Below are 24,969 nucleotides of genomic sequence, written 5' to 3' on the forward strand. Positions count from 1 at the left end.
GGGCGGCTGCCATTTCCACCCGAAGGAATCGGAGGGTCGGCGAAGCCCCTTCCCGGCGCCGATTAGACGGGTGCCCGTCTTGGGTGGGAGTCACTTGCTGCCAGACGCTTCTACGCTCCTCCCACCGCTTCTCAGCTCCCGTGGGCGGCTGTCATTTCCACCCGAAGGAATCGGAGGGTCTCACACCGCTTCTCAGCTCCCGTGGGCGGCTGCCATTTCCACCCGAAGGAATCGGAGGGTTGGCCAAGCCCCTTCCCGGCGCCGATTAGACCGGTGCCCGTCTTGGGTGGGAGTCACTTGCTGCCAGACGCTGCTGCGCTCCTCCCACCGCTTCTCAGCTCCCGTGGGCGGCTGTCATTTCCACCCGAAGGAATCGGAGGGTCTCACACCGCTCCTCAGCTCCGGTGGGCGGCTGCCATTTCCACCCGAAGGAATCGGAGGGTTGGCCAAGCCCCTTCCCGGCGCCGATTAGACCGGTGCCCGTCTTGGGTGGGAGTCACTTGCTGCCAGACGCTGCTGCGCTCCTCCCACCGCTTCTCAGCTCCCGTGGGCGGCTGTCATTTCCACCCGAAGGAATCGGAGGGTCTCACACCGCTTCTCAGCTCCGGTGGGCGGCTGTCATTTCCACCCGAAGGAATCGGAGGGTTGGCCAAGCCCCTTCCCGGCGCCGATTAGACCGGTGCCCGTCTTGGGTGGGAGTCACTTGCTGCCAGACGCTTCTACGCTCCTCCCACCGCTTCTCAGCTCCCGTGGGCGGCTGTCATTTCCACCCGAAGGAATCGGAGGGTTGGCCAAGCCCCTTCCCGGCGCCGATTAGACCGGTGCCCGTCTTGGGTGGGAGTCACTTGCTGCCAGACGCTTCTACGCTCCTCCCACCGCTTCTCAGCTCCCGTGGGCGGCTGCCATTTCCACCCGAAGGAATCGGAGGGTCTCACACCGCTTCTCAGCTCCGGTGGGCGGCTGCCATTTCCACCCGAAGGAATCGGAGGGTCGGCGAAGCCCCTTCCCGGCGCCGATTAGACCGGTGCCCGTCTTGGGTGGGAGTCACTTGCTGCCAGACGCTGCTGCGCTCCTGACACCGCTTCTCAGCTCCGGTGGGCGGCTGCCATTTCCACCCGAAGGAATCGGAGGGTCGGCGAAGCCCCTTCCCGGCGCCGATTAGACCGGTGCCCGTCTTGGGTGGGAGTCACTTGCTGCCAGACGCTGCTGCGCTCCTGACACCGCTTCTCAGCTCCGGTGGGCGGCTGCCATTTCCACCCGAAGGAATCGGAGGGTCGGCGAAGCCCCTTCCCGGCGCCGATTAGACCGGTGCCCGTCTTGGGTGGGAGTCACTTGCTGCCAGACGCTGCTGCGCTCCTGACACCGCTTCTCAGCTCCCGTGGGCGGCTGTCATTTCCACCCGAAGGAATCGGAGGGTTGGCCAAGCCCCTTCCCGGCGCCGATTAGACCGGTGCCCGTCTTGGGTGGGAGTCACTTGCTGCCAGACGCTTCTACGCTCCTCCCACCGCTTCTCAGCTCCCGTGGGCGGCTGCCATTTCCACCCGAAGGAATCGGAGGGTCTCACACCGCTTCTCAGCTCCGGTGGGCGGCTGCCATTTCCACCCGAAGGAATCGGAGGGTCGGCGAAGCCCCTTCCCGGCGCCGATTAGACCGGTGCCCGTCTTGGGTGGGAGTCACTTGCTGCCAGACGCTTCTACGCTCCTCCCACCGCTTCTCAGCTCCCGTGGGCGGCTGTCATTTCCACCCGAAGGAATCGGAGGGTCTCACACCGCTTCTCAGCTCCCGTGGGCGGCTGCCATTTCCACCCGAAGGAATCGGAGGGTTGGCCAAGCCCCTTCCCGGCGCCGATTAGACCGGTGCCCGTCTTGGGTGGGAGTCACTTGCTGCCAGACGCTGCTGCGCTCCTCCCACCGCTTCTCAGCTCCCGTGGGCGGCTGTCATTTCCACCCGAAGGAATCGGAGGGTTGGCCAAGCCCCTTCCCGGCGCCGATTAGACCGGTGCCCGTCTTGGGTGGGAGTCACTTGCTGCCAGACGCTTCTACGCTCCTCCCACCGCTTCTCAGCTCCCGTGGGCGGCTGTCATTTCCACCCGAAGGAATCGGAGGGTTGGCCAAGCCCCTTCCCGGCGCCGATTAGACCGGTGCCCGTCTTGGGTGGGAGTCACTTGCTGCCAGACGCTTCTACGCTCCTCCCACCGCTTCTCAGCTCCCGTGGGCGGCTGCCATTTCCACCCGAAGGAATCGGAGGGTCTCACACCGCTTCTCAGCTCTGGTGGGCGGCTGCCATTTCCACCCGAAGGAATCGGAGGGTCGGCGAAGCCCCTTCCCGGCGCCGATTAGACCGGTGCCCGTCTTGGGTGGGAGTCACTTGCTGCCAGACGCTTCTACGCTCCTCCCACCGCTTCTCAGCTCCGGTGGGCGGCTGCCATTTCCACCCGAAGGAATCGGAGGGTTGGCCAAGCCCCTTCCCGGCGCCGATTAGACCGGTGCCCGTCTTGGGTGGGAGTCACTTGCTGCCAGACGCTTCTACGCTCCTCCCACCGCTTCTCAGCTCCGGTGGGCGGCTGCCATTTCCACCCGAAGGAATCGGAGGGTCGGCGAAGCCCCTTCCCGGCGCCGATTAGACCGGTGCCCGTCTTGGGTGGGAGTCACTTGCTGCCAGACGCTGCTGCGCTCCTGACACCGCTTCTCAGCTCCGGTGGGCGGCTGCCATTTCCACCCGAAGGAATCGGAGGGTCGGCGAAGCCCCTTCCCGGCGCCGATTAGACCGGTGCCCGTCTTGGGTGGGAGTCACTTGCTGCCAGACGCTGCTGCGCTCCTGACACCGCTTCTCAGCTCCGGTGGGCGGCTGCCATTTCCACCCGAAGGAATCGGAGGGTCGGCGAAGCCCCTTCCCGGCGCCGATTAGACCGGTGCCCGTCTTGGGTGGGAGTCACTTGCTGCCAGACGCTGCTGCGCTCCTGACACCGCTTCTCAACTCCGGTGGGCGGCTGCCATTTCCACCCGAAGGAATCGGAGGGTCGGCGAAGCCCCTTCCCGGCGCCGATTAGACCGGTGCCCGTCTTGGGTGGGAGTCACTTGCTGCCAGACGCTGCTGCGCTCCTGACACCGCTTCTCAGCTCCGGTGGGCGGCTGCCATTTCCACCCGAAGGAATCGGAGGGTCGGCGAAGCCCCTTCCCGGCGCCGATTAGACCGGTGCCCGTCTTGGGTGGGAGTCACTTGCTGCCAGACGCTTCTACGCTCCTCCCACCGCTTCTCAGCTCCCGTGGGCGGCTGTCATTTCCACCCGAAGGAATCGGAGGGTTGGCCAAGCCCCTTCCCGGCGCCGATTAGACCGGTGCCCGTCTTGGGTGGGAGTCACTTGCTGCCAGACGCTGCTACGCTCCTGACACCGCTTCTCAGCTCCCGTGGGCGGCTGTCATTGAACGCGAGGAATCGCAGGGTCGTCGGAGCCTCTTCTGGGCGCCTCTTAGAGCCGGTGCCTCTCCTGCCTGGCTGTCATTTGCTGCCAGACTCCGCTTCTCTCCACACACCGCTTCTGAGCTCCCGTGGGCGGCTGTCATTGGACCCGAGGAATCGCAGGGTCGGCGGAGCCTCTTCTGGGCGCCTATTAGAGCCGGTGCCTTTCCTGCCTGGCCGTCACTTAGGCAGGAACACTTAAGAAGAAGAAGGAGAAGGAGAAGGAGAAGAAGACATGCCAAACGCTGCGTCGGCAGGCGGACATGCAGCGCCAGAGGAGGGAAGGAGGCCCCCCTCAAGACTCAGGGCCATCCTAACCCGAATTCTAAATCTAACTTTAACTCTAATGCCAACGCCAACCCTAACCATACCCCTGCCCCTGCCCCTGCCCCTACCCCTAACTCTAAATCTCACTCTAACGCCAACGCCAACCCTAACCCTAACCATACCCCTGTCCCTGCCCCTGCCCCTAACTCTAAATCTCACTCTAACGCCAATGCCAACGCCAACCCTAACTCTAACCCTAACCATACCCCTACCCCTAACCCTAAAACTAAAACTAAAACTAAAACTAGCCTCAACCCCAACCCCAACCCCAACCCCCAACGCCAACACCAATGCCAACACCAATGGCGATTTTGTAATTTTCATGGGGAATTAGTCTCTGGTGTTGGACTATACCCCACTCATAACCTAACCTATATGCCAAAGGGAGCATAGGACACCTGGGACCCGCAAAGGAAACCTTCTCCATTTTAAGGAAGCCTCTCCCATGTTGAATTCCGGGAATCCCACACGTCTCCATGCCCAGAGCCGACTGGTGGCTAACTACGGTTCTTCTTGACGGTTGCAGGGCCCTGGGCTTACGGAATGCCCTTTTGTGACCTTCCCAGGAGCCGAGTCAATGCGGAAGCCAGATTCACTGAACCCCCCATGTTCCTGGGGTGAGTTCTGGGATGAGAAGCCCAACGTCTTCCAGAAAAAGCAGGAAAGCCCAGTTGAAGGACTCTCACTAGGAAAAGAAAAAAGCACCGTTGGGACGACCCTGACCTGGGTGGCTGGGAATCTCACTTGCTTCCAGACGCTGCTTCGCTCCTCATACCGCTTCACAGCTCCCGTGAGCGGCTGCCATTTGAACCCGAGGGAATCGCAGGGTCGGCGTGGCCTCGTCCGGGCACCTATTAGAGCCGACGCCTGTCGTGGCTGCCAGACACTTAGGCAGTAACACTTAATGACTACACCAATACCAACCGCCTACCGCCAACGACAACACCAATACCTACACCAACGGCGATGTTGTCATTTCCATGGGGGATGAATCTCTGGTCCAGGGCTGTACCCCACTCACTACCTAACATGTGTGCCAAAGAGAGCATACGACACCTACGACCGGCAAAGGAAACCCTCTCCATTTTAAGGAAGCCTCTCCGACATTGAATTAATCAAACCAACCAACCAACCAATGAACGAATAAATAAATATGTATTTACTTCTTTATTACGGTAGGAAACATGTTACAATATGGAAGAAGGAAGGGACTCCAGATTATCCCAAGGCAGATTGTATCAGAGCTTTTTCGAAAACTAATTTCCAGCACTTGTTGTTCCATGAAATATTGAAAAACTAAAAGAATTGGCCATGGTGAGTTGGCCATGGTGAGATGGCCATGGTGAGTGGGCCATGGTGAGTTGGCCATGGTGAGTAGGCCATGGTGAGATGGCCATGGTGAGTTGGCCATGGTGAGTTGGCTATAGTGAGATGGCCATGGTGAGTTGGCCATGGTGAGATGGCCATGGTGAATTAGCCATGGTGAGTTGTCCATGGTGAGTTGGCCACGGTGAGATGGCCATGGTGTGTTGGCCATGGTGAGATGGCCATGGTGTGTTGGCTAGGGTGAGTTGTCCATGGTGAGTTGGCCACGGTGAGATGGCCATGGTGAGTTGGCTATAGTGAGTTGGCCATGGTGAGTTGGCCATGGTGAGATGGCCATGGTGAGTTGGCCATGGTGAGATGGCCATGGTGAGTTGGCCATGGTGAGTTGGCCACGGTGAGATGGCCATGGTGAGTTGGCTATAGTGAGATGGCCATGGTGAGTTGGCCATGGTGAGATGGCCATGGTGAGTTGGCCATGGTGAGATGGCCATGGTGAATTAGCCATGGTGAGTTGTCCATGGTGAGTTGGCCACGGTGAGATGGCCATGGTGTGTTGGCCATGGTGAGATGGCCATGGTGTGTTGGCTAGGGTGAGCTGGCCATGGTGTGTTTCCCAGTGTGGGCTGGCCATGGTATGTTGCCCAGTGTGGGCTGGCCAGGATGAGCTGGCCATGGTATGTTGCCCAGTGTGGGCTGGGCAGGATGAGCTGGCCATGACATTTTTCCCAGTGTGTGCTGGCCATAGTATGTTGCCCAGTGTGGGCTGGCCAGGTTGAGCTGGCCATGGTATGTTGCCCAGTGTGGGCTGGCCAGGTTGAGCTGGCCATGGTATGTTGCCCAGTGTGGGCTGGCAAGGTTGAGCTGGCCATGGTATGTTGCCCAGTGTGGGCTGGCCAGGATGAACTGGCCATGATATGTTTCCAATTGTGGGCTGGCCAGGATGATCTGGCCATGGTACGTTTCTCAGTGTGGTCTGGCCAGGGTGATCTCACAATGGCATGTTTCACAGTGTGGGCTGGCCAGGGTGATCTGGCCATGGTATGTTGCTGTGTATGGGCTGGCCAGGTTGATCTGGCCATGGTATGTTGCCCAGTGTGGGCTGGCCTGGTCAGTTGGAAATGGTATGTTGCCCGGGGTGGGCTGGCCAAGGTGAGCTGGCCATGGTATGTTTCTCAGTTTGGGCTGGCCAAGGTGAGCTGGCCATGGTATGTTTCCCAGTGTGGGCTGGCCAGGATGAGCTGGCCATAGTGAGTTTGGAAATGGTGAGTTGGCCATGGTGAGATGGCCATGGTGAGTTGGCCATGGTGAGATGGCCATGGTGAGATGGCCATGGTGAGATGGCCACAGTGAGTTGGCCATGGTGAGATGGCCACGGTGATTTGGCCATGGTGTGTTCGCCATGGTGAAATGGCCATGGTGAGATGGCTATGGTGAATTGGCCAAGGTGAGATGGCCATGGTGAGTTGCCCATGGTGAGATGGCCATGGTGTGTTGGCCATGGTGAGATGGCCATGGTGACTTGGCCATGGTGAGATGGCCATGGTGACTTGGCCATGGTGTGTTGGCCATGGTGAGATGGCCATGGTGAGATAGCCATGGTGTGTTGGCCATGGTCAGATGGCCATGGTGAATTGGACATAGTGAGATGGCCATGGTGAGATGGCCGTGGTGAACTGGCCATGGAGAGTTGGGCATGGTGACATGGTTATGGTGAGTTGACCATGGTGAGATGGCCATGGTGAGATGGCCATGGTGAGACGGCCATGGTGAGTTGGCTATGGTGAGATGGCGATGGTGAATTGGCCATGGTGAGACGGCCATGGTGAGTTGGCCATGGTGAGATGGCCATGGGGAGATTGCCATGGTGAGTTGGCTATGCTGAGATGGCCATGGTGAGATGGCCATGGTGAATTAGCCATGGTGAGTTGGCCATGGTGAGTTGGCCACGGTGAGATGGCCATGGTGTGTTGGCTAGGGTGAGCTGTCCATGGTATGTTTCCCAGTGTGGGCTGGCCATGGTATGTTGCCCAGTGTGGGCTGGCCAGGATGAGCTGGCCATGGTATGTTGCCCAGTGTGGGCTGGCCAGGATGAGCTGGCCATGGCATGTTTCCCAGTGTGGGCTGGCCAGGGTGATCTGGCCATGGTATGTTTCCCAGTGTGGGCTCTCCAGGATGAGCTGGCCATGGTATGTTTCCGAGTGTGGGCTGGCCAAAGTGAGATTGCCATGGTATGTTTCCCAGTGTGGGCTGGCCAGGATGAGCTGGCCATGGTATGTTTCCCAGTCTGGGCTTGCCAGGGTGAACTGGTCATGTTATGTTTCCCAGTGTGGGCTGGCCAGGATGAGCTGGCCATGGCATGTTTCCCAGTGTGGGCTGACCAGGGTGATCTGGCCATGGTATGTTTCCCAGTGTGGGCTCTCCAGGATGAGCTGGCCATGGTATGTTTCCGAGTGTGGGCTGGCCAAAGTGAGATTGCCATGGTATGTTTCCCAGTGTGGGCTGGCCAGGATGAGCTGGCCATGGTATGTTTCTCAGTTTGGGCTGGCCAAGGTGAGCTGGCCATGGTATGTTTCCCAGTGTGGGCTGGCCAGGATGAGCTGGCCATAGTGAGTTTGGAAATGGTGAGTTGGCCATGGTGAGATGGCCATGGTGAGTTGGCCATGGTGAGATGGCCATGGTGAGATGGCCATGGTGAGATGGCCACAGTGAGTTGGCCATGGTGAGATGGCCACGGTGATTTGGCCATGGTGTGTTCGCCATGGTGAAATGGCCATGGTGAGATGGCTATGGTGAATTGGCCAAGGTGAGATGGCCATGGTGAGTTGCCCATGGTGAGATGGCCATGGTGAGATGGCCATGGTGTGTTGGCCATGGTGAGATGGCCATGGTGACTTGGCCATGGTGAGATGGCCATGGTGACTTGGCCATGGTGTGTTGGCCATGGTGAGATGGCCATGGTGAGATAGCCATGGTGTGTTGGCCATGGTCAGATGGCCATGGTGAATTGGACATAGTGAGATGGCCATGGTGAGATGGCCGTGGTGAACTGGCCATGGAGAGTTGGGCATGGTGACATGGTTATGGTGAGTTGACCATGGTGAGATGGCCATGGTGAGATGGCCATGGTGAGACGGCCATGGTGAGTTGGCTATGGTGAGATGGCGATGGTGAATTGGCCATGGTGAGACGGCCATGGTGAGTTGGCCATGGTGAGATGGCCATGGGGAGATTGCCATGGTGAGTTGGCTATGCTGAGATGGCCATGGTGAGATGGCCATGGTGAATTAGCCATGGTGAGTTGGCCATGGTGAGTTGGCCACGGTGAGATGGCCATGGTGTGTTGGCTAGGGTGAGCTGTCCATGGTATGTTTCCCAGTGTGGGCTGGCCATGGTATGTTGCCCAGTGTGGGCTGGGCAGGATGAGCTGGCCATGACATGTTTCCCAGTGTTTGCTGGCCATGGTATGTTGCCCAGTGTGGGCTGGCCAGGATGAGCTGGCCATGGTATGTTGCCCAGTGTGGGCTGGCCAGGATGAGCTGGCCATGGCATGTTTCCCAGTGTGGGCTGGCCAGGGTGATCTGGCCATGGTATGTTTCCCAGTGTGGGCTCTCCAGGATGAGCTGGCCATGGTATGTTTCCGAGTGTGGGCTGGCCAAAGTGAGATTGCCATGGTATGTTTCCCAGTGTGGGCTGGCCAGGATGAGCTGGCCATGGTATGTTTCCCAGTCTGGGCTTGCCAGGGTGAACTGGTCATGTTATGTTTCCCAGTGTGGGCTGGCCAGGATGAGCTGGCCATGGTATGTTTCCCAGTGTGGGCTGGCCAGGATTGTTGCTAGTTTGATTATTCTGGTCAGGCCCAATATAATAGATTGAAGACTTTCTTATATCAAAGGTATTTATTTCTTGTCTTCTTCAGGAACACTTTTGGAGAGCCAGAGTTCTGACAGGAGCAAAGACTTATATACAGAGGAGGCGGGGCAAAAGGTAAGTAGGAACCAATGGCAAGGGACATAATGACATCACATAATGACATATATACAAATACACATATTTACAGAGAACAAGTTAGGTATTTTCAGTTGTAACAAATCCCCCTCTAAAATACCTAACCAATAGTGAATTATTAATATTATATATGTACATTAAGTTTAGAAGTCAAATATACATGTTGTTTGGTTGCTAATGGCTTAGTGAGAATGTCAGCAATTTGTTCATTAGTATCGCAATGAACAGCTTTAATAAATCCTATACTTGATAATTGCCTCACATGTTTGTATTTGATATCGATATGTCGAGATCTTTGGCCTATTGCTTCGGAAGCTGATATATCTATTGCTGCCTTATTGTCTTCATTGATGATAATTGGATAAATAGGTTCATCCCATATATTAGATAACAAATCATCGAACCAGGTTAGATTATTGACTGCTTTGGATAGGCAAACGTACTCAGCTTCTGCTGTAGAGGTGGCAATTAAATTTTGTTTGCCAGTGTACCATGCACCGTACAACCATTTATAAGAAAAACATATCCAGAGGTGCTTTTTCGGCTTTTTGGATCACCAGCCCAGTCTGCATCAGCGTAGCAGGTCAACGTTGGCTTTTCAGAAATGAATGGTTCTAAGTATAGACATACATCAATGCTAGATTTCAGATATCTCAAAATTCTCTTGATTCCTTCCCAATGGTATAAGTTAGGATTGCTTACATGTCTTGACAACAAATTAACGGCAAGGGTGATATCAGGTCCAGTCCAATTAGATATGTATAATAAGGACCCAATAATTGATCGATATAAAGTATTATCTTTGAAAGGCTCGTGCTCATTGTGCACATTTCTATGAAAATCGGTTGACATGGGAGTTTCACAAATTTTTGAGTTAATCATATTGCACTTTTGTATGAGTTCTATAATTTTATCTTTCTGGGACAATTTGAAACCCTTATCCGTTTTATCAATTTGGACTCCTAAATATTTGTTTACCTTTCCTAATATTTTTAAGTTGAAATGTTTGCCCAATTGTTCAGCAAAATCATCACATTTAATCTTGTCACGTCCAAAATATAATATGTCATCAACATAAATCAAAACATATTCAATAGAATTATTATTTCTTTTTGTGAAAAAACATAAATCAGATGAAGTGGCAATAAAACCCATATCATTAAGAATTTTTGATAAACATTCATACCACCGTTTGCCAGACTGTTTTAATCCATAAAGACTCTTATTCAATAGCCAAATCTCTCCCTTTTTTGTATCCTTTCCTGGGGGCGCTTTTACATAAATTTCTTTATCAAGATCAGCATGGAGATAAGCAGTCTGTTCATCAAACTGATATACGTCTAAACTTAAGACGGAAGCTAATACCAATGCTGTCTTCACACTTTCTGATCTAACGGTTGGAGAGTATGTGTCCTCATAGTCATCTGGAAATCTTTGGGCAAAACCTTGAGCCACTAACCTAGCTTTATATAGGAATTTACCATCCTCTAGCTCTTTGATTTTATAGATCCATTTAGTGCCAATGGGGGACTTTTCTGTGGGTAGATCTGTTGGTGAGTATACATTTAGTTCTTTCAAACTGTCCATCTCTTTTTTCATTGCTTCCTCCCACTTATTTTTTTCTTCTAGAGGTAACTTGAGTATGTCATCATATGTATTGGGAGTCAGGTATTTAGCTTGGATAGACAGTACGTAATCATCTAATCTTTTAGGAATCGTGCCTCTATTAGATCTAATGGGCCTATTCTGGGGTTGTTCATTGCTGTGCATATATTTAGTTTCTTTTTCAGTTAATTGGTCTACTTTCAATGTGGGATGTCCTTTCTTCCATTCATCATTAATTATTTTTGGGTATTTGATTTTGTTTGTTGTTATAATTTTGGGGTTGGTATCTGTTGGATAATGTTCTGTGTGTGTGTGTGTAGTGTTTTTTGATTCTGGATATATCTCGTTGAGATGTATTTTTGACCAGTTCGCGTGTTCATGAAACACGGCAGATCTGGATACAACGAAATGGTTATTTTTATCAATGAAGCGATATCCCTTGGTTCCTGATTCGTACCCCATAAATATTAGTCTCTTGGATACTTTCTCTCCTTTGCGCCTCAATTGTGTGGGGACATATACATCAGCAGTTACACCAAATACGTGTAAATGTCCAATTTTTGGTTTTCTTCCATACATGAGCTCATATGGAGTTTTGTTGAGTGTACTTGACCATAAGCGGTTTAGAGTATAATTGGAATAAGTAAGGGCCTCAGCCCAGAATGATTGGCTTAAACCAGCATCGTCTAACACACATTTAACCATGGTTTGTAGCAAACCGTTTTTCCTTTCAGATACTCCATTTTGAAAAGGGGAGAAGGGACAAGATTTAAAGTGCAATATTCCTTGTAATTTTAGCCAATTTGAAAATTCGTTGGATAGAAATTCCGACCCCCTGTCGGTCATTATTTGTTTAATTTTAACATTGTGTTGGGTTTCTACCATTTTAAAGAACTCCTTAAATTTTTTGAAAACTTCACTTTTATGATTAAGGGTGTATACAAAACCAAATCTACTATAGTCATCGACTATGGTTAGAAAGTATCTTTTTCTATATTTAATGGAAGGTTTCATTGGGCCTACTACATCCATATGAACTAGCTGGAAAATTGAGTGTGTGGTGCGAGTGGCTTTCTTGGGCTTAGGTTTATTTTTGAGTTTGGATGAATTGCACACGGAGCATTCCAAATAATTTTTACAATTTTTTATTTTTAAATCTTCGGAACATTCTAACATCTTTCGTATGACAGGAAAACTTGCGTGTCCTAGCTTTCTGTGGAGTAAATGGCTACAGTTGTCGTGTATAGGTTTTCCATTGTGTAAATTTTCAGATATATTAATATTAGCAGTTGGTATATTATTATTACCCTCTTTATGACTATCTGGCTTTGCCTCTTTGTTTTTTAATTGATAGTTTGCGTAGATTAATTCGTTACTTTGTGGTAGTAGATATGTTAGTCCGTCATTTGTGAATAGTTTGCCAATGTTTCTGTTGTTTTTAGTCATAAATACTTTTCCACCTTTGAATGTGGTCTCTACTTCATTTTCTATGCTTAATTTTAGAGTTGCCAATATATTACTTGGAATTTCGGGTACAAATATCACCCCCTCTATTTTTCCTATACCTTTTATATGCGTGTCACCTATTCCTCTTACTAGGACTTCATTTTGGTTTGCTACTTTTATGTAATATTCCTTTTCAGTGAAGTTGTTTAATATTTTTCTATTGTGAGTTGTGTGACATGTGGCCCCAGAATCGATGAGCCAAGTGTTGAGTGAATCTGGTGTTAATGTATCACTGTTTCTTATTCCATATAGTGATCCTTTCTTGTTTTCCCTAGGGTTATTTCTGTACATTTGTCTTTCTCTAGAATGTGGTGACTCCCTGCGTTTATATCTGTAGTCAGGGGAAGTTCTGTCTAAGAAATGTATTCTCCTATCTTTGTGGTGATATGTGTCACTGTATCCTGTGTTCTTGGGGCAGTCTCTTTTTTGATGCCTTTCAGATCCACATATTGAACATTCCTGTGGGTATCTGTCTCTGACTCTAAAATCTGTCCTTCTTTGATTTCTACCTTCCCTTTGTTGTGCATATCGTTCCTTTCTAAGTCTATCTTCAGTAATAAGTTTATTGGTAAGGTTTTCTAAGGTAATTTGTTCTAGACTTAAGTTATCGATTAAGGTAATATAGTTATCCCAGCTGTGGTCTAATGAATTGATTATAATGCTTTTCATAATGTTATCAGAAATAATTTTCCCCCTTTGGATAAGATCTGCCCTGATTGCGTTCAGATTCAGGATATGTTCACTCATAGAGGTATCATGTTTTAGTCTGGCAGAATAAAAATCTCTTGAAATTTTAGTGGTTGTGGCTACACTTTTGCTATAGAACAAATTGAATAATTTTTGGTACGTTTCAGATACAGTTAGATTATGCTCAATACTAGGAAGTATACTTGGGGAAATAGAAGCAATTAATATATAATATGCTTTATGATGGAGGCAGTCTATTTCATAAGTCCAAGGTTTGTCTGGTGGATTATCAATAAAAAATAAAACATTTTCTTTCAAATATGTAATTTGTAAACACTGGCTCCATTCCATTAAGTTGCTTCCATCTAATTTTAATTTTATAAAGTCTGAAGATAGTGTCCCTGAGTGTTGTGAGAAGTTATTTGTGTTTAGGAGCTGTCCATAGTTTAAGACCTTAGTATACTCGCAATAAGGCTTAGGTATGGTGGAAGCATGTCTGTATTTACTTATCTCTATGTTCTGGCTGGATCTGTGCTGACTTGTATTTACGTTTTCTTCTTTTTTCTTTGCAGGTTCGTTCTGCGCATGCTCAGTCCTCATTCTTCTCCAGCAGTCGACAAGGGAGGATCCTGTGCTTGCAGCTCCCGGGATGAAGTCCCAGTCGGCCTTCTGTTCTTCGGCTTTGATTCCGGAGGGCCTCTGGTGACTGAAGAATGCCCGGGATGCTGTCCTATTCGTCGGGGAGTCTCCGAAGTCGTGGCGATCAAAGAAGAAGCCACCGGAGGCTTGTCGGCCATTTTCTTCAAAGAGGTCGGGAAGCGGAGCTCGAAGCGGGCCGCCATTGGCGGTGAAGCCGGGTCGCTCAGCAAGGTGTTCTTCGGTAGGTAAGTATGATTGCCAGTGCGTCTTTTCTCGGGTGATTAGTTCTTCTTTTAGGCAGTTTGTTTCTTTTTGACTTTTGGTAGGTGTTAGTTTAGAATTTTCTTTTTCATTTTCTGATTGTTTATTTGGTATTATTAGTTTAGTCCCGAATGCTGCAGTTAACACCTGTATAGCATTATCTATTTCAAGTTCAGTAGGTTGGGAGTTGTATTGTTTAAGTAGTTGTTTTTTATTTATTTCTGAACTCGGGTAGGCATCTTCTTGGTAGGTTTTGTTTCCCGCTTTGTAGTTTGAGGTTTGGGATTCTTTTAGTGATTGGTCGGCCATTTTGGGAGTATTAGGTAGGTAAGATGGCCGCCATGAAAAAGGCGGGAAGCTATCGCCATCTTCAGTGTCGTTTTTAAAGTCAGGGGTTGAGTTTCTTACCTTGGAATTTTCTTGTTTGTTATTTTTGTTATCTGCTGCTGTTCCGTGGTCGTTTATCATGCTGCGGATTTTCACAAGCAGATTTGATTCAACTGTAGTTGTTTCTATTAGTTCTAGTATTTTTCTTTTTACTTCACCTTCTTTGTTTGAGGTTGAAAAGGTTTCTTCTAGAATGCATTTCCATTCTAGTAAATGGAGATAGGACAAGAATTTTTCAAATCAAAAAAGGAATAAGGCAAGGCTGCCCCCTGTCACCACTATTATTCATTTTGGCTCTGGAAGTTTTGCTACGTAACATTAGAAACAACGAGGAAATCAAAGGCCTAAGAATTAGAAAAGAGACTTATAAAACGCAAGCCTTTGCGGATGATGTGGCGCTAATATTAGAAGATCCATTAATATCTGGACAAAAAGTATTAGAGGAATTGGGTAAATATGGAGAGGTGGCTGGCTTTAAATTGAACAAATCTAAAACCAAAATACTTACTAAGAATGTAACTGAGACGCAGAAGAAAGAGATAGAAGAAGCTTTGGGCCTACAAGTTGTCCCAAAAATAAAATACTTAGGAATTTGGCTAACCAAAAGGTGCTCATCCCTAAAAGAAGATAATTATACTCCATTAATTAATAAATTAAAACAAGATTTGGATAGATGGAAAAAGATTAAATTATCACTTATAGGCAAAATTGCGGCAATTAAGATGAACATCCTCCCCAAGATCTTATTTTTATATCAAAATCTACCAGTGATTTTAGAGAAATTTTTTTTTTCAGAATTAAACAAGACCGTTAGGGAATTTGTCTGGGAGGGGAAAAAATCAAGGATCTCACTCAAAATTCTACAGGAAAAAAGGAATGTGGGAGGATTTGGACTCCCAAATTGGGAAATGGATTACAGAGCAGCAAAGTTGATATGGATAAGGGATTGGATCACCTTGGAAAATAAGAGAATCTTAGTGTTAGAAGGCCACGACCTACAGAAAGGGTGGCATGCATATCTATGGGACAAAGACAACAAAAAGAAAACCTATTTCCACAGGCATAAAATCAGGGACTCCCTAATACAAACATGGGTGGGGATTAGGCAGAGATACTATTCAAAAGTCCCAAACTGGCTCTCCATGGTAGAGGCAATGATTTACCCCAACAGGTGGGGAATGGAGAAATTGTGCAGATACAAAGACATCGTCGATGGAGGGGGAAACATTAAATCAAATGAAGCTCTGAGAGACCAAGGTATAACTCTAGATTGGTGGACTTATCTGCAAATAAAATCAAGATACCAGAAAGATAAAGATGAGTATGGCTTAGAATTAGGATATAATGGATTAGATAAAATTTTGATGGGACCAGGGAAAAAAGCGTTGGCCAAGCTGTATAATTATTTACTAGACGAAGACAGAGATGAGGACACAATCAGAAACCAACTGAGAGCATGGGAGAGAAATATTGGACATAGTTTGAACTTTAATGAATGGGAAGAAGCGTGGAATAAAAATTATAAATTAACTAGAGCAGCCACGTATAAGGAAAACCATTACAAAATGCTTCATAGGTGGCATTTAGCACCTGCAAGACTAGCAAAGATGTTCCCCAACGCGCATCCAAATTGTTGGAAATGTGGCCATGGTCATGGCACCTTCTTTCATATGTGGTGGACATGCCCCAAAGCAAAAAGATACTGGAGCAAAATTCGGAGATGGTTGAAAGACATACTTAAAGAAGAAATTGATTTGAATCCAGAAGTATTTCTCCTGGGAATGGTAAAGAAAGGATATGGAAAGGAAAAGGTCCACCTCCTAATACACATAACTACAGCTGCCAGACTGGCATATGCTCAATACTGGAAAAAGAAAGACCTACCACCAGATGACCTTATAATTAACAAAATATTAGAGTGTGCAGAGATAAGTAAATTAGCACACGAGATAAATGATGATGAAAATTCTGATTATGATACTGTGTGGGGAAGATGGTACGAATGGATAAATGATAGAATTAAGGAAGGAGTAAAAGGTGTAGAAATTAATTAGAAATGTATAGTATAAATGACACCAGATACTTATTCATGTACATATGTATAAACACTGCGAATCCAATGTTAAACAGAATTGTTACTATATTTTATCTGTGTAAAAAAAAAAAATCAATAAAAATTGTATTAAAAAAAAAAAAAGGTTTCTTCTGCTCCAGCTAGTGGTTGTTTGTATTGTGTTAGCAGTTCATTTTCTTGTAATTGCGTTTGTTTCTTCATGTTTTCAATTGGTGTATGTTTGTCAGGAGTCAGCTGAGCTGCCATTCTTTTTGTTATATATCTGGTGGCAGGTCTTCTTTTGTCTTTTTGTGATTCTTGCATCTTTATGTTTGGTTGGGCCTACCAAACCATCCTCTTGCTACCAATTTGTTGCTAGTTTGATTATTCTGGTCAGGCCCAATATAATAGACTGAAGACTTTCTTATATCAAAGGTATTTATTTCTTCTCTTCTTCAGGAACACTTTTGGAGAGCCAGAGTTCTGACAGGAGCAAAGACTTATATACAGAGGAGGCGGGGCAAAAGGTAAGTAGGAACCAATGGCAAGGGACATAATGACATCACATAATGACATATATACAAATACACATATTTACAGAGAACAAGTTAGGTATTTTCAATTGTAACAAGGATGAGCTCGCCATGGTATGTTGCCCAGTGTGGGCTGGCCAGGATGAGCTGGCCATGGCATGTTTCCCAGTCTGGGCTGGCCAGGATGAGCTGGTCATGGCATGTTTCCCAGTGTGGGCTGGCCAGGATGAGCTGGCCATGGCATGTTTCCCAGTCTAGGCTGGCCAGGGTGAACTGGCCATGGTATGTTTCCCAGTGTGGGCTGGCTAGGATGAGCTGGCCATGGTATGTTGCCCAGTGTGGGCTGGCCAGGATGAGCTGGCCATGGTATGTTGCCCAGTGTGGGCTGGCCAGGATGAGCTGGCCATGGTATGTTGCCCAGTGTGGGCTGGCCAGGATGAGCTGGCCATGGCATGTTTCCCAGTGTGGGCTGGCCAGGATGAGCTGGCCATGGCATGTTTCCCAGTGTGGGCTGGCCAGGATGAGCTGGTCATGGCATGTTTCCCAGTGTGGGCTGGCCAGGATGAGCTGGCCATGGTATTTTCCCAGTGTGGGCTGGCCAGGATGAGCTGGCCATGGTATGTTTCACAGTCTGGGCTTGCCAGGATGAGCTGGTCATGGCATGTTTCCCAGTGTGGGCTGGCCAGGATGAGCTGGCCATGGTATGTTTCCCAGTGTGGGCTGGCCAGGATGAGCTGGCCATGGTATGTTTCCCAGTGTGGGCTGGCCAGGATGAGCTGGCCATGGTAGGTTTCCCAGTGTGGGCTGGCCAGGATGAGCTGGCCATGGTATGTTTCACAGTCTGGGCTTGCCAGGATGAGCTGGCCATGACATGTTTCACAGTGTGGGCTGGCCAGGGTGATCTGGCCATGGTATGTTGCCCAGTGTGGGCTGGCCAGGGTGATCTGTCCATGGTATGTTGCCCAGTGTGGGCTGGCCAGGATGAGCTGGCCATGGTATGTTGCCCAGTGTGGGCTGGCCAGGATGAGCTGCCCATGGTATGTTGCCCAGTGTGGGCTGGCCAGGATGAGCTGGCCATGGTATGTTTCACAGTCTGGGCTTGCCAGGGTGAACTGGCCATGGTATGTTGCCCAGTGTGCGCTGGCCAGAATGAGCTGGCCATGGTATGTTGCCCAGTGTGGGCTGGCCAGGATGAGCTGGCCATGGTATGTTTCCCAGTGTGGGCTGGCCAGGATAAGCTGGCCATAGTATGTTTCACAGTCTGGGCTTGCCAGGGTGAACTGGCCATGGTATGTTTCCCAGTGTGGGCTGGCCAGGATGAGCTGGCCATGGTAGGTTTCCCAGTGTGGGCTGGCCAGGATGAGCTGGCCATGGTATGTTTCACAGTCTGGGCTTGCCAGGGTGAACTGGCCATGGTATGTTTCCCAGTGTGGGCTGGCCAGGATGAGCTGGCCATGGTATGTTGCCCAGTGTGGGCTGGCCAGGATGAGCTGGCCATGGTATGTTTCACAGTGTGGGCTGGCCAGGGTGAACTGGCCATGGTATGTTTCCCAGTCTGGGCTTGCCAGGGTGAACTGGCCATGGTATGTTTCCCAGTGTGGGCTGGCCAGGATGAGCTGGCCATGGCATGTTTCACAGTGTGGGCTGGCCAGGATGAGCTGGCCATGACATGTTTCACAGTGTGGGCTGGCCAGGGTGATCTGGCCATGGTATGTTTCCCAGTCTGGGCTTGCCAGGGTGAACTGGCCATTACATGTTTCCCAGTGTGGGCTGGCCAGGATGAGCTGGCCATGGCATGTTTCACAGTGTGGGCTGGCCAGGATGAGCTGGCCATGACATGTTTCACAGTGTGGGCTGGCCAGGGTGATCTGGCCATGGTATGTTGCCCAGTGTGGGCTGGCCAGGGTGATCTGTCCATGGTATGTTGCCCAGTGTGGGCTGGCCAGGATGAGCTGGCCATGGTATGTTGCCCAGTGTGGGCTGGCCAGGATGAGCTGGCCATGGCATGTTGCCCAGTGTGGGCTGGCCAGGATGAGCTGGCCATGGTATGTTTCACAGTGTGGGCTGGCCAGGATGAGCTGGCCATGACATGTTTCACAGTGTGGGCTGGCCAGGGTGATCTGGCCATGGTATGTTGCCCAGTGTGGGCTGGCCAGGGTGATCTGGCCATGGTATGTTGCCCAGTGTGGGCTGGCCAGGGTGATCTGTCCATGGTATGTTGCCCAGTGTGGGCTGGCCAGGATGAGCTGGCCATGGTATGTTGCCCAGTGTGGGCTGGCCAGGATGAGCTGGCCATGGCATGTTTCCCAGTGTGGGCTTGCCAGGGTGAACTGGCCATGGTATGTTTCCCAGTGTGGGCTGGCCAGGATGAGCTGGCCATGGCATGTTTCCCAGTGTGGGCTGGCCAGGATGAGCTGGCCATGGTATGTTGCCCAGTGTGGGCTGGCCAGGATGAGCTGGCCATGGTATGTTTCACAGTGTGGGCTGGCCAGGGTGAACTGGCCATGGTATGTTTCCCAGTCTGGGCTTGCCAGGGTGAACTGGCCATGGTATGTTTCCCAGTGTGGGCTGGCCAGGATGAGCTGGCCATGGCATGTTTCACAGTGTGGGCTGGCCAGGATGAGCTGGCCATGACATGTTTCACAGTGTGGGCTGGCCAGGGTGATCTGGCCATGGTATGTTTCCCAGTCTGGGCTTGCCAGGGTGAACTGGCCATTACATGTTTCCCAGTGTGGGCTGGCCAGGATGAGCTGGCCATGGCATGTTTCACAGTGTGGGCTGGCCAGGATGAGCTGGCCATGACATGTTTCACAGTGTGGGCTGGCCAGGGTGATCTGGCCATGGTATGTTGCCCAGTGTGGGCTGGCCAGGGTGATCTGGCCATGGTATGTTGCCCAGTGTGGGCTGGCCAGGATGAGCTGGCCATGGTATGTTGCCCAGTGTGGGCTGGCCAGGATGAGCTGGCCATGGCATGTTTCCCAGTGTGGGCTTGCCAGGGTGATCTGGCCATGGTATGTTGCCCAGTGTGGGCTGACCAGGATGAGCTGGCCATGGCATGTTTCCCAGTGTGGGCTTGCCAGGGTGAACTGGCCATGGTATGTTTCCCAGTGTGGGCTGGCCAGGGTGAACTGGCCATGGTATGTTTCCCAGTGTGGGCTGGCCAGGATGTTTATGATGATGCTTTCCATGATATTATCAGAAATGGTTTCCCCCCTTTGTATGAGTTCTGCCCTGGTGGTGTTTAGCTTGAGTATATGCTCCCCCATGGGTGTCCCTGCCTTATGCCTGGCTGAGTAAAATTCCCTGGATATTTTGGTTGTAGTGGCTGCACTCTTACTGTAAAATAAATTAAGTATTTTTTGTAGTATCTCTGCCACGGTTAAGTGGTGGCCAAGACTGGGGTAAATGCTGGGGGACAAGCTAGACATTAGCAGATAGTAAGCCCTGTGGTGCAAACAGTCAATCTCAAAAGTCCATGGCTTCTTGGGTGGGTCATCAAATAGGTACAACATATTTTCTTTCAGAAAAGCAATCTGTAGTTGATGGTACTACTCCAAAAGATTGGCCCCATCTAATTTCAATTTGTAATTGTCAGCAGTAAAAGTTATGTTACTTACAGTCTGGTGCTGTCCATGGTTCTTTATGTGAGTGAACTCGCAATATGCTGGGGGAATGCTTGTTGCCAGTCTGAACTGACTTATCTCTATGTTCCTTGTACTTATCTCTATGTTCCTCTCTCTTCCTGTAGGTGGCGACTGGGCATGTGCGAGGCTCATTTCGCGCCGGAGGTCGTCTGGTGAGGAGCTCCTTGTTGCTGCTCTCAGGCCTAGGCCTAGGCCTGCTGGTGGGGGGCTGGGCTCGCTCCTGGCGGGCCCGTAGCCCTCCCTGGCCGTCGGATGCCATGGCTGGGCCCCTGCATCTTGGGCAAAGGCTGGAAGAAGGCGAGGAGGTGAGGCAGTCGCAGGTCGAGGATCCCTGGAGATGGCGGCAGCAGCGGCAGTCGTAAGTCGAGGATCTCCCGGATTCGGCGGCACGGCAGCGGCGGTGGGTCCTGGGCAACACTGGAGGACCTCTGGATAGGCCAGGAAGCCTGGTGGAGGCCGCATGGTTGGTGAGTCGTTGATTCTTCTCCTCATTCCGCGGCCTAGGGAAGTTGGTGCGGTGGGTGGCGAGTGCAAATCCTGCAGGTATTCAGTCCTGCAGGCGGCCAGGTCTTGGGTGTAGTTTTTGGGGTGCGTTGTCCCGCGTGGTGTCTGCTGGTGCGCTGCAAGGGTTCTGGTAGCTACCCTGCTGCTCTTTTGGGGGTGCTGAGCGTCGGTTTGTTTCTTCCTGGCTCCTGGGGGCTTGAGTGCTGAGCCGAGTGCTGCAGCCAGGTTTTCTATCGTTTCGTCTGCTTCGGACTCGATGGGTGAGCCCCCACAGGCTTGTGATCTTGCTTGGGTGGTATTTTGGGGGTCTTCCCCAGCGAAGTTGGGGTTCTCGCTGTTTCCCGCCATTTGATTTAAATCTCGGCCTCCCATTGGCTGTTGGCCATTCCAAGATGGCCGCCGAGAGCATGGCGCGGAAATGAAATCCTCTACGTCCGGAGCTTCAGTTTGGGGATACCTTCCTCTTGCCGGGCTGAGGATTTCTTCTCTCTGTTGCTGGGTGCTCATCGCTGCTCCATTGCTTTCGAGTAGGCTTTGGAGTTTCGCGATGAGCTCCTCTTTGCTGGCAGTCGCTTCCATCATCCCCAGGATGGTGGATCGGAATTCTTCGTTGCTTGGTGGCTCTGCCCTTTCTCAGTAGTGGATTCCTTCTCTTGGCCCTTCGTCCCTGGGTTGTGGACTCGGGTTGTAGTCTCCATCACCTTCAGTTGTGGTGGTCCTTGCTGTGGCACCTTCGAGAGCCTGCAGTTCTTTCATCTGCTTGATGTAGGCTCTGGTGGCCATTCTTTTCTCTGCTTCTGTCTGGGTTCTTGATTCTGCCATCTCTGTGAGTTGTGGGTAAACCGTCCTCTGCTACCAACCTGTTACTGATTTCTAGGATCTTACCCAATAACTCCAAACACAGGATGCAGTGAACCAATGCTCTTTATTGATCAATGTTTCTATTACAGGTATTTAGCTGGAAGTGGCTCCTGGACTCCTGGACCGTGTCTTAAGTACCTGGGAGGCGGAGCTAAGGTAAGAAGGGGTCAGGGGAGGATCTAGGTGGATGTAGAGTTAACCCTTATCATACCTGGGATGGTGAATGGTGGGCATTTATACATAACATACTGGGATCCTGTTTCTATGACAACCACAGCACAGAGCAAGATTCAAAGTGGTCCTAATGGGTTCCTGGTCTGAACTTCATCAGCATTTTCCGCATCAAAGGCTAAACGCAGGATCAACTGGAGAGACCTTCAAATGACTAGGCTCTACCGTATCGCAAGATCGCAAGATGGACAGCTAACATCAAAAAAGCGCAAGGAAGAATGTGCTCAGAAAGCTCAAACTGCCCAAGGAGCTGATCCAGTTCTACAGAGGAATGATGGAGTCTGTCCCATCTGCAGCTGCAGAACTGTCTGGTTTGGTTCTGCAACCCTCCAAGACAGACCCAGACTTCAGAGGATCATTAGAAGGGCAGAAAAAACAATGAAGGGCTACCAACCTGCTTTCCCTTGAGGCCCTGTATACTGCCCGAGTCAAAAAGAGGGAGGGCTGGCTGTGAAAATATGAACAGGCCCCTCGCATCCTGGACATCACCTGTTTCAACTCCTGCCCTATTCTAGGGTATCTCAAACGACCAACCAGGTCAGATGCTTCCTTCCACATGGCCCAGCAGATCAGACCTGGTTCTTGCATTCTGCTGCCTTTGACAATGAGCCAGAGAAAACCAGCAGAATTTCCTGTATTTCAAACGTTCATCCATCAGTTAAAAGGACCAGGGGACAAAGGAACTGTTTGAAAGAGCACGTAGCCAAGGATCGCCAGAGAAAATCCTACAATTAAATTTAGACACAAATTATAATATGAATCTGAACAGTAACTGCGGGCGGTCGACCCATTCTCTCCCAAGGGCAACGCCAGCCTTTGAAGCCGAGCCAGGCAGGTTCTTCATCCCGGAGCTTTCTTAACTGTGGCCAGATCTCCCATTGGCTCCTGCCCCCGCCCCCACTCCTGAGCTCCCAGGAAGACCCCCCTCCCTCCATCCCCTGCTCCCCCCTCCCTTCCCCCCCGGGACTGCCCCGTCAAGGATTTCTAGATTTCCTCCAAGGCCATCGGAAGAAAGGCTCCTTCCAGCCTTGGGCAGCTCCAGCTGGCAGGCGGCAAGGGCTCAGCTCCTCCCGCTAGGTCCAAAGGAGGGAAGGGCGCAGCGGTTCTTCGGCCAGATCCTCTTCTCCACTTCCAGCCATCGGCAGGCGCAGAGAAGTCAAGCGCTGGGTCCAGCAGGGCTGTGGGCGGCCCCCGGGCGCCTCTCCGTGGCCTTTGTCTGTCATGAATAAATGCCTTGCCTCTGATTCAGAGCTAGAAGCAGGGGGGCTGGGCAAGCCAACCCCCAAGGTCCACCCTAACCCAATGACCCCTCCTTACCTTAGCCACGCCCCGGGGGTACTTAAGGATCAGCCATGCGGTCCTGCCTCAGTTCCAGACTTGTACCTGTAACGATAAGATGCTTAATCAATAAACAATAATTGTTACACTAAGAGTTTGTCTATGGATTTATTGGGCACGATCCTCGAATACAACTAACAAAATGGTAGCAGAGGATGGTTGTGTAGTCCAATCCTGATACTCCACGACATGCAAGGAACCACAACAGACAGGGTGAATACCAGAGCATTCACCAAGAAGATGGCAGGACGATCTGCCCAACCCGAAACCACGCAAGGAGAGGCACCCGAGACGAGCGACCTACTCCACCACCCATCCACCCCGGCCAGGAGCAACGAGGAGTGGACGAAACACGAAAACTCAAAGGAAGAGATGCACGACCTAAAAGGAAAACTCCTCGAACTGATAGATTCGTCGCAAAGCAACAGCGGCCTCATCGCGGAACTCCGAAGCCTGATCAAAGGCTCCGAAGCAGCGAGTGAGGAAGATGAAGACGAATCCGACTACAGCGAAGGAGACCCGGTAAGGGAAGATTTCCCCCACCAAAAACCCACCGCAAAGGCCGAAGGAGACTTCGCGCCCTTTTCACGGCGGCCATCTTGGGAGACGGCATCATCAAAGATGGCCGACCATCCACCAATAGACTCCCGGGATTTAAATCCTATGGCGGGAATCGGGGCCTACTCAAAAACTACCGACCAAAAATACTACAAAAAACACAAAGGCCCAAAAACAAAACCTACAAGCTCGCCTACCGAGCCCGAAGTCAACAAGGCCATCGAACTAATCGCCGCGGCCCTAGGGGACAAGGTAAAAATACCGGCCGTACATCCCGGCGCCAGGCCGAAAAATAAAAGGGACCCCAACGCGACGAGGGCCGGCACCGGCACCCACCCTGGGAAGGATGCCACCATCGCGTGGACCCAGGACCACCCAGAGCCCCTAAGAGGTCCACCCACTAAAGCGGGACGCCAAGGGCGATGGGACTACTCACCAGACCGACGACCGGGACCAGATCCGTGGACCGCGAGGCCACCCGCAGGCAGAGGACGTCCATCGGCGGGCAGGGGGATCGGCCCGACACCCACAGGCGACATCCGTGCGAGACCGGGCCAACCGGGACCATTCGCGGCCCCAACGGGACTCCCAACGTCCACCGGCGATCCTCACCGCTTTCCGAGGCTCCAGGCGACGATCCGCGACGATCCCGAGCAGGCAAGGCCAACCGGAGAGGAGCTGAAGGCCCATCCGGAAGATTGGGGCCTTCATCCGGGAGCAGCATGGACGAGCTCCTCACTCCACGACGACTGGGGAGAAATGAACCTCACGCATGCGCAGCACGCCCCTGTAAGAAAAACGGAACAGGACATAGAGCTACACCGACGCAGACACATAGATACAAGTCAGTTCAGACTTGCCACAGTCGTTCCTCTGCCATATTGCGAGTATCCTTATGTGAGGAACCATGGACAGCGACATAATGTGAGTAATTTAACTTACAATTCAGGGACTTTACCCAGTGATTTTCCTAAACTGAGGCTAGATGGGGAGAATTTCCTGGACTGGAATCAGCAGCTCCAGGCCACCCTGCTTAAGGAAGACC

The 24,969-nt window shown here is 50.9% G+C and overlaps 1 protein-coding gene across 1 annotated transcript in view; it reads left to right on the plus strand.

Annotated features, from left to right (window-relative positions):
- Window positions 1–4,363: 4,363 nt before the first annotated feature.
- Window positions 4,364–24,969, plus strand: part of LOC132710555 (uncharacterized) — a 39,121-nt gene continuing 18,515 nt past the window's right edge. The window contains exons 1-6 of the mRNA XM_087873476.1: window positions 4,364–4,613; window positions 9,029–9,096; window positions 13,628–13,799; window positions 16,715–16,782; window positions 20,537–20,899; window positions 21,887–21,953. Of these exons, the coding sequence (XP_087729602.1) occupies window positions 4,364–4,613; window positions 9,029–9,096; window positions 13,628–13,799; window positions 16,715–16,782; window positions 20,537–20,794 (816 nt within the window). The 3' untranslated portion in view covers window positions 20,795–20,899; window positions 21,887–21,953. The remainder of the gene's footprint in view (window positions 4,614–9,028; window positions 9,097–13,627; window positions 13,800–16,714; window positions 16,783–20,536; window positions 20,900–21,886; window positions 21,954–24,969) is intronic.

This window comes from Pantherophis guttatus, chromosome 1 (assembly GCF_059756535.1).
Source record: "Pantherophis guttatus breed Tessera chromosome 1, ASM5975653v1, whole genome shotgun sequence".
NCBI classification, from domain to species: Eukaryota; Metazoa; Chordata; class Lepidosauria; order Squamata; family Colubridae; genus Pantherophis; species Pantherophis guttatus.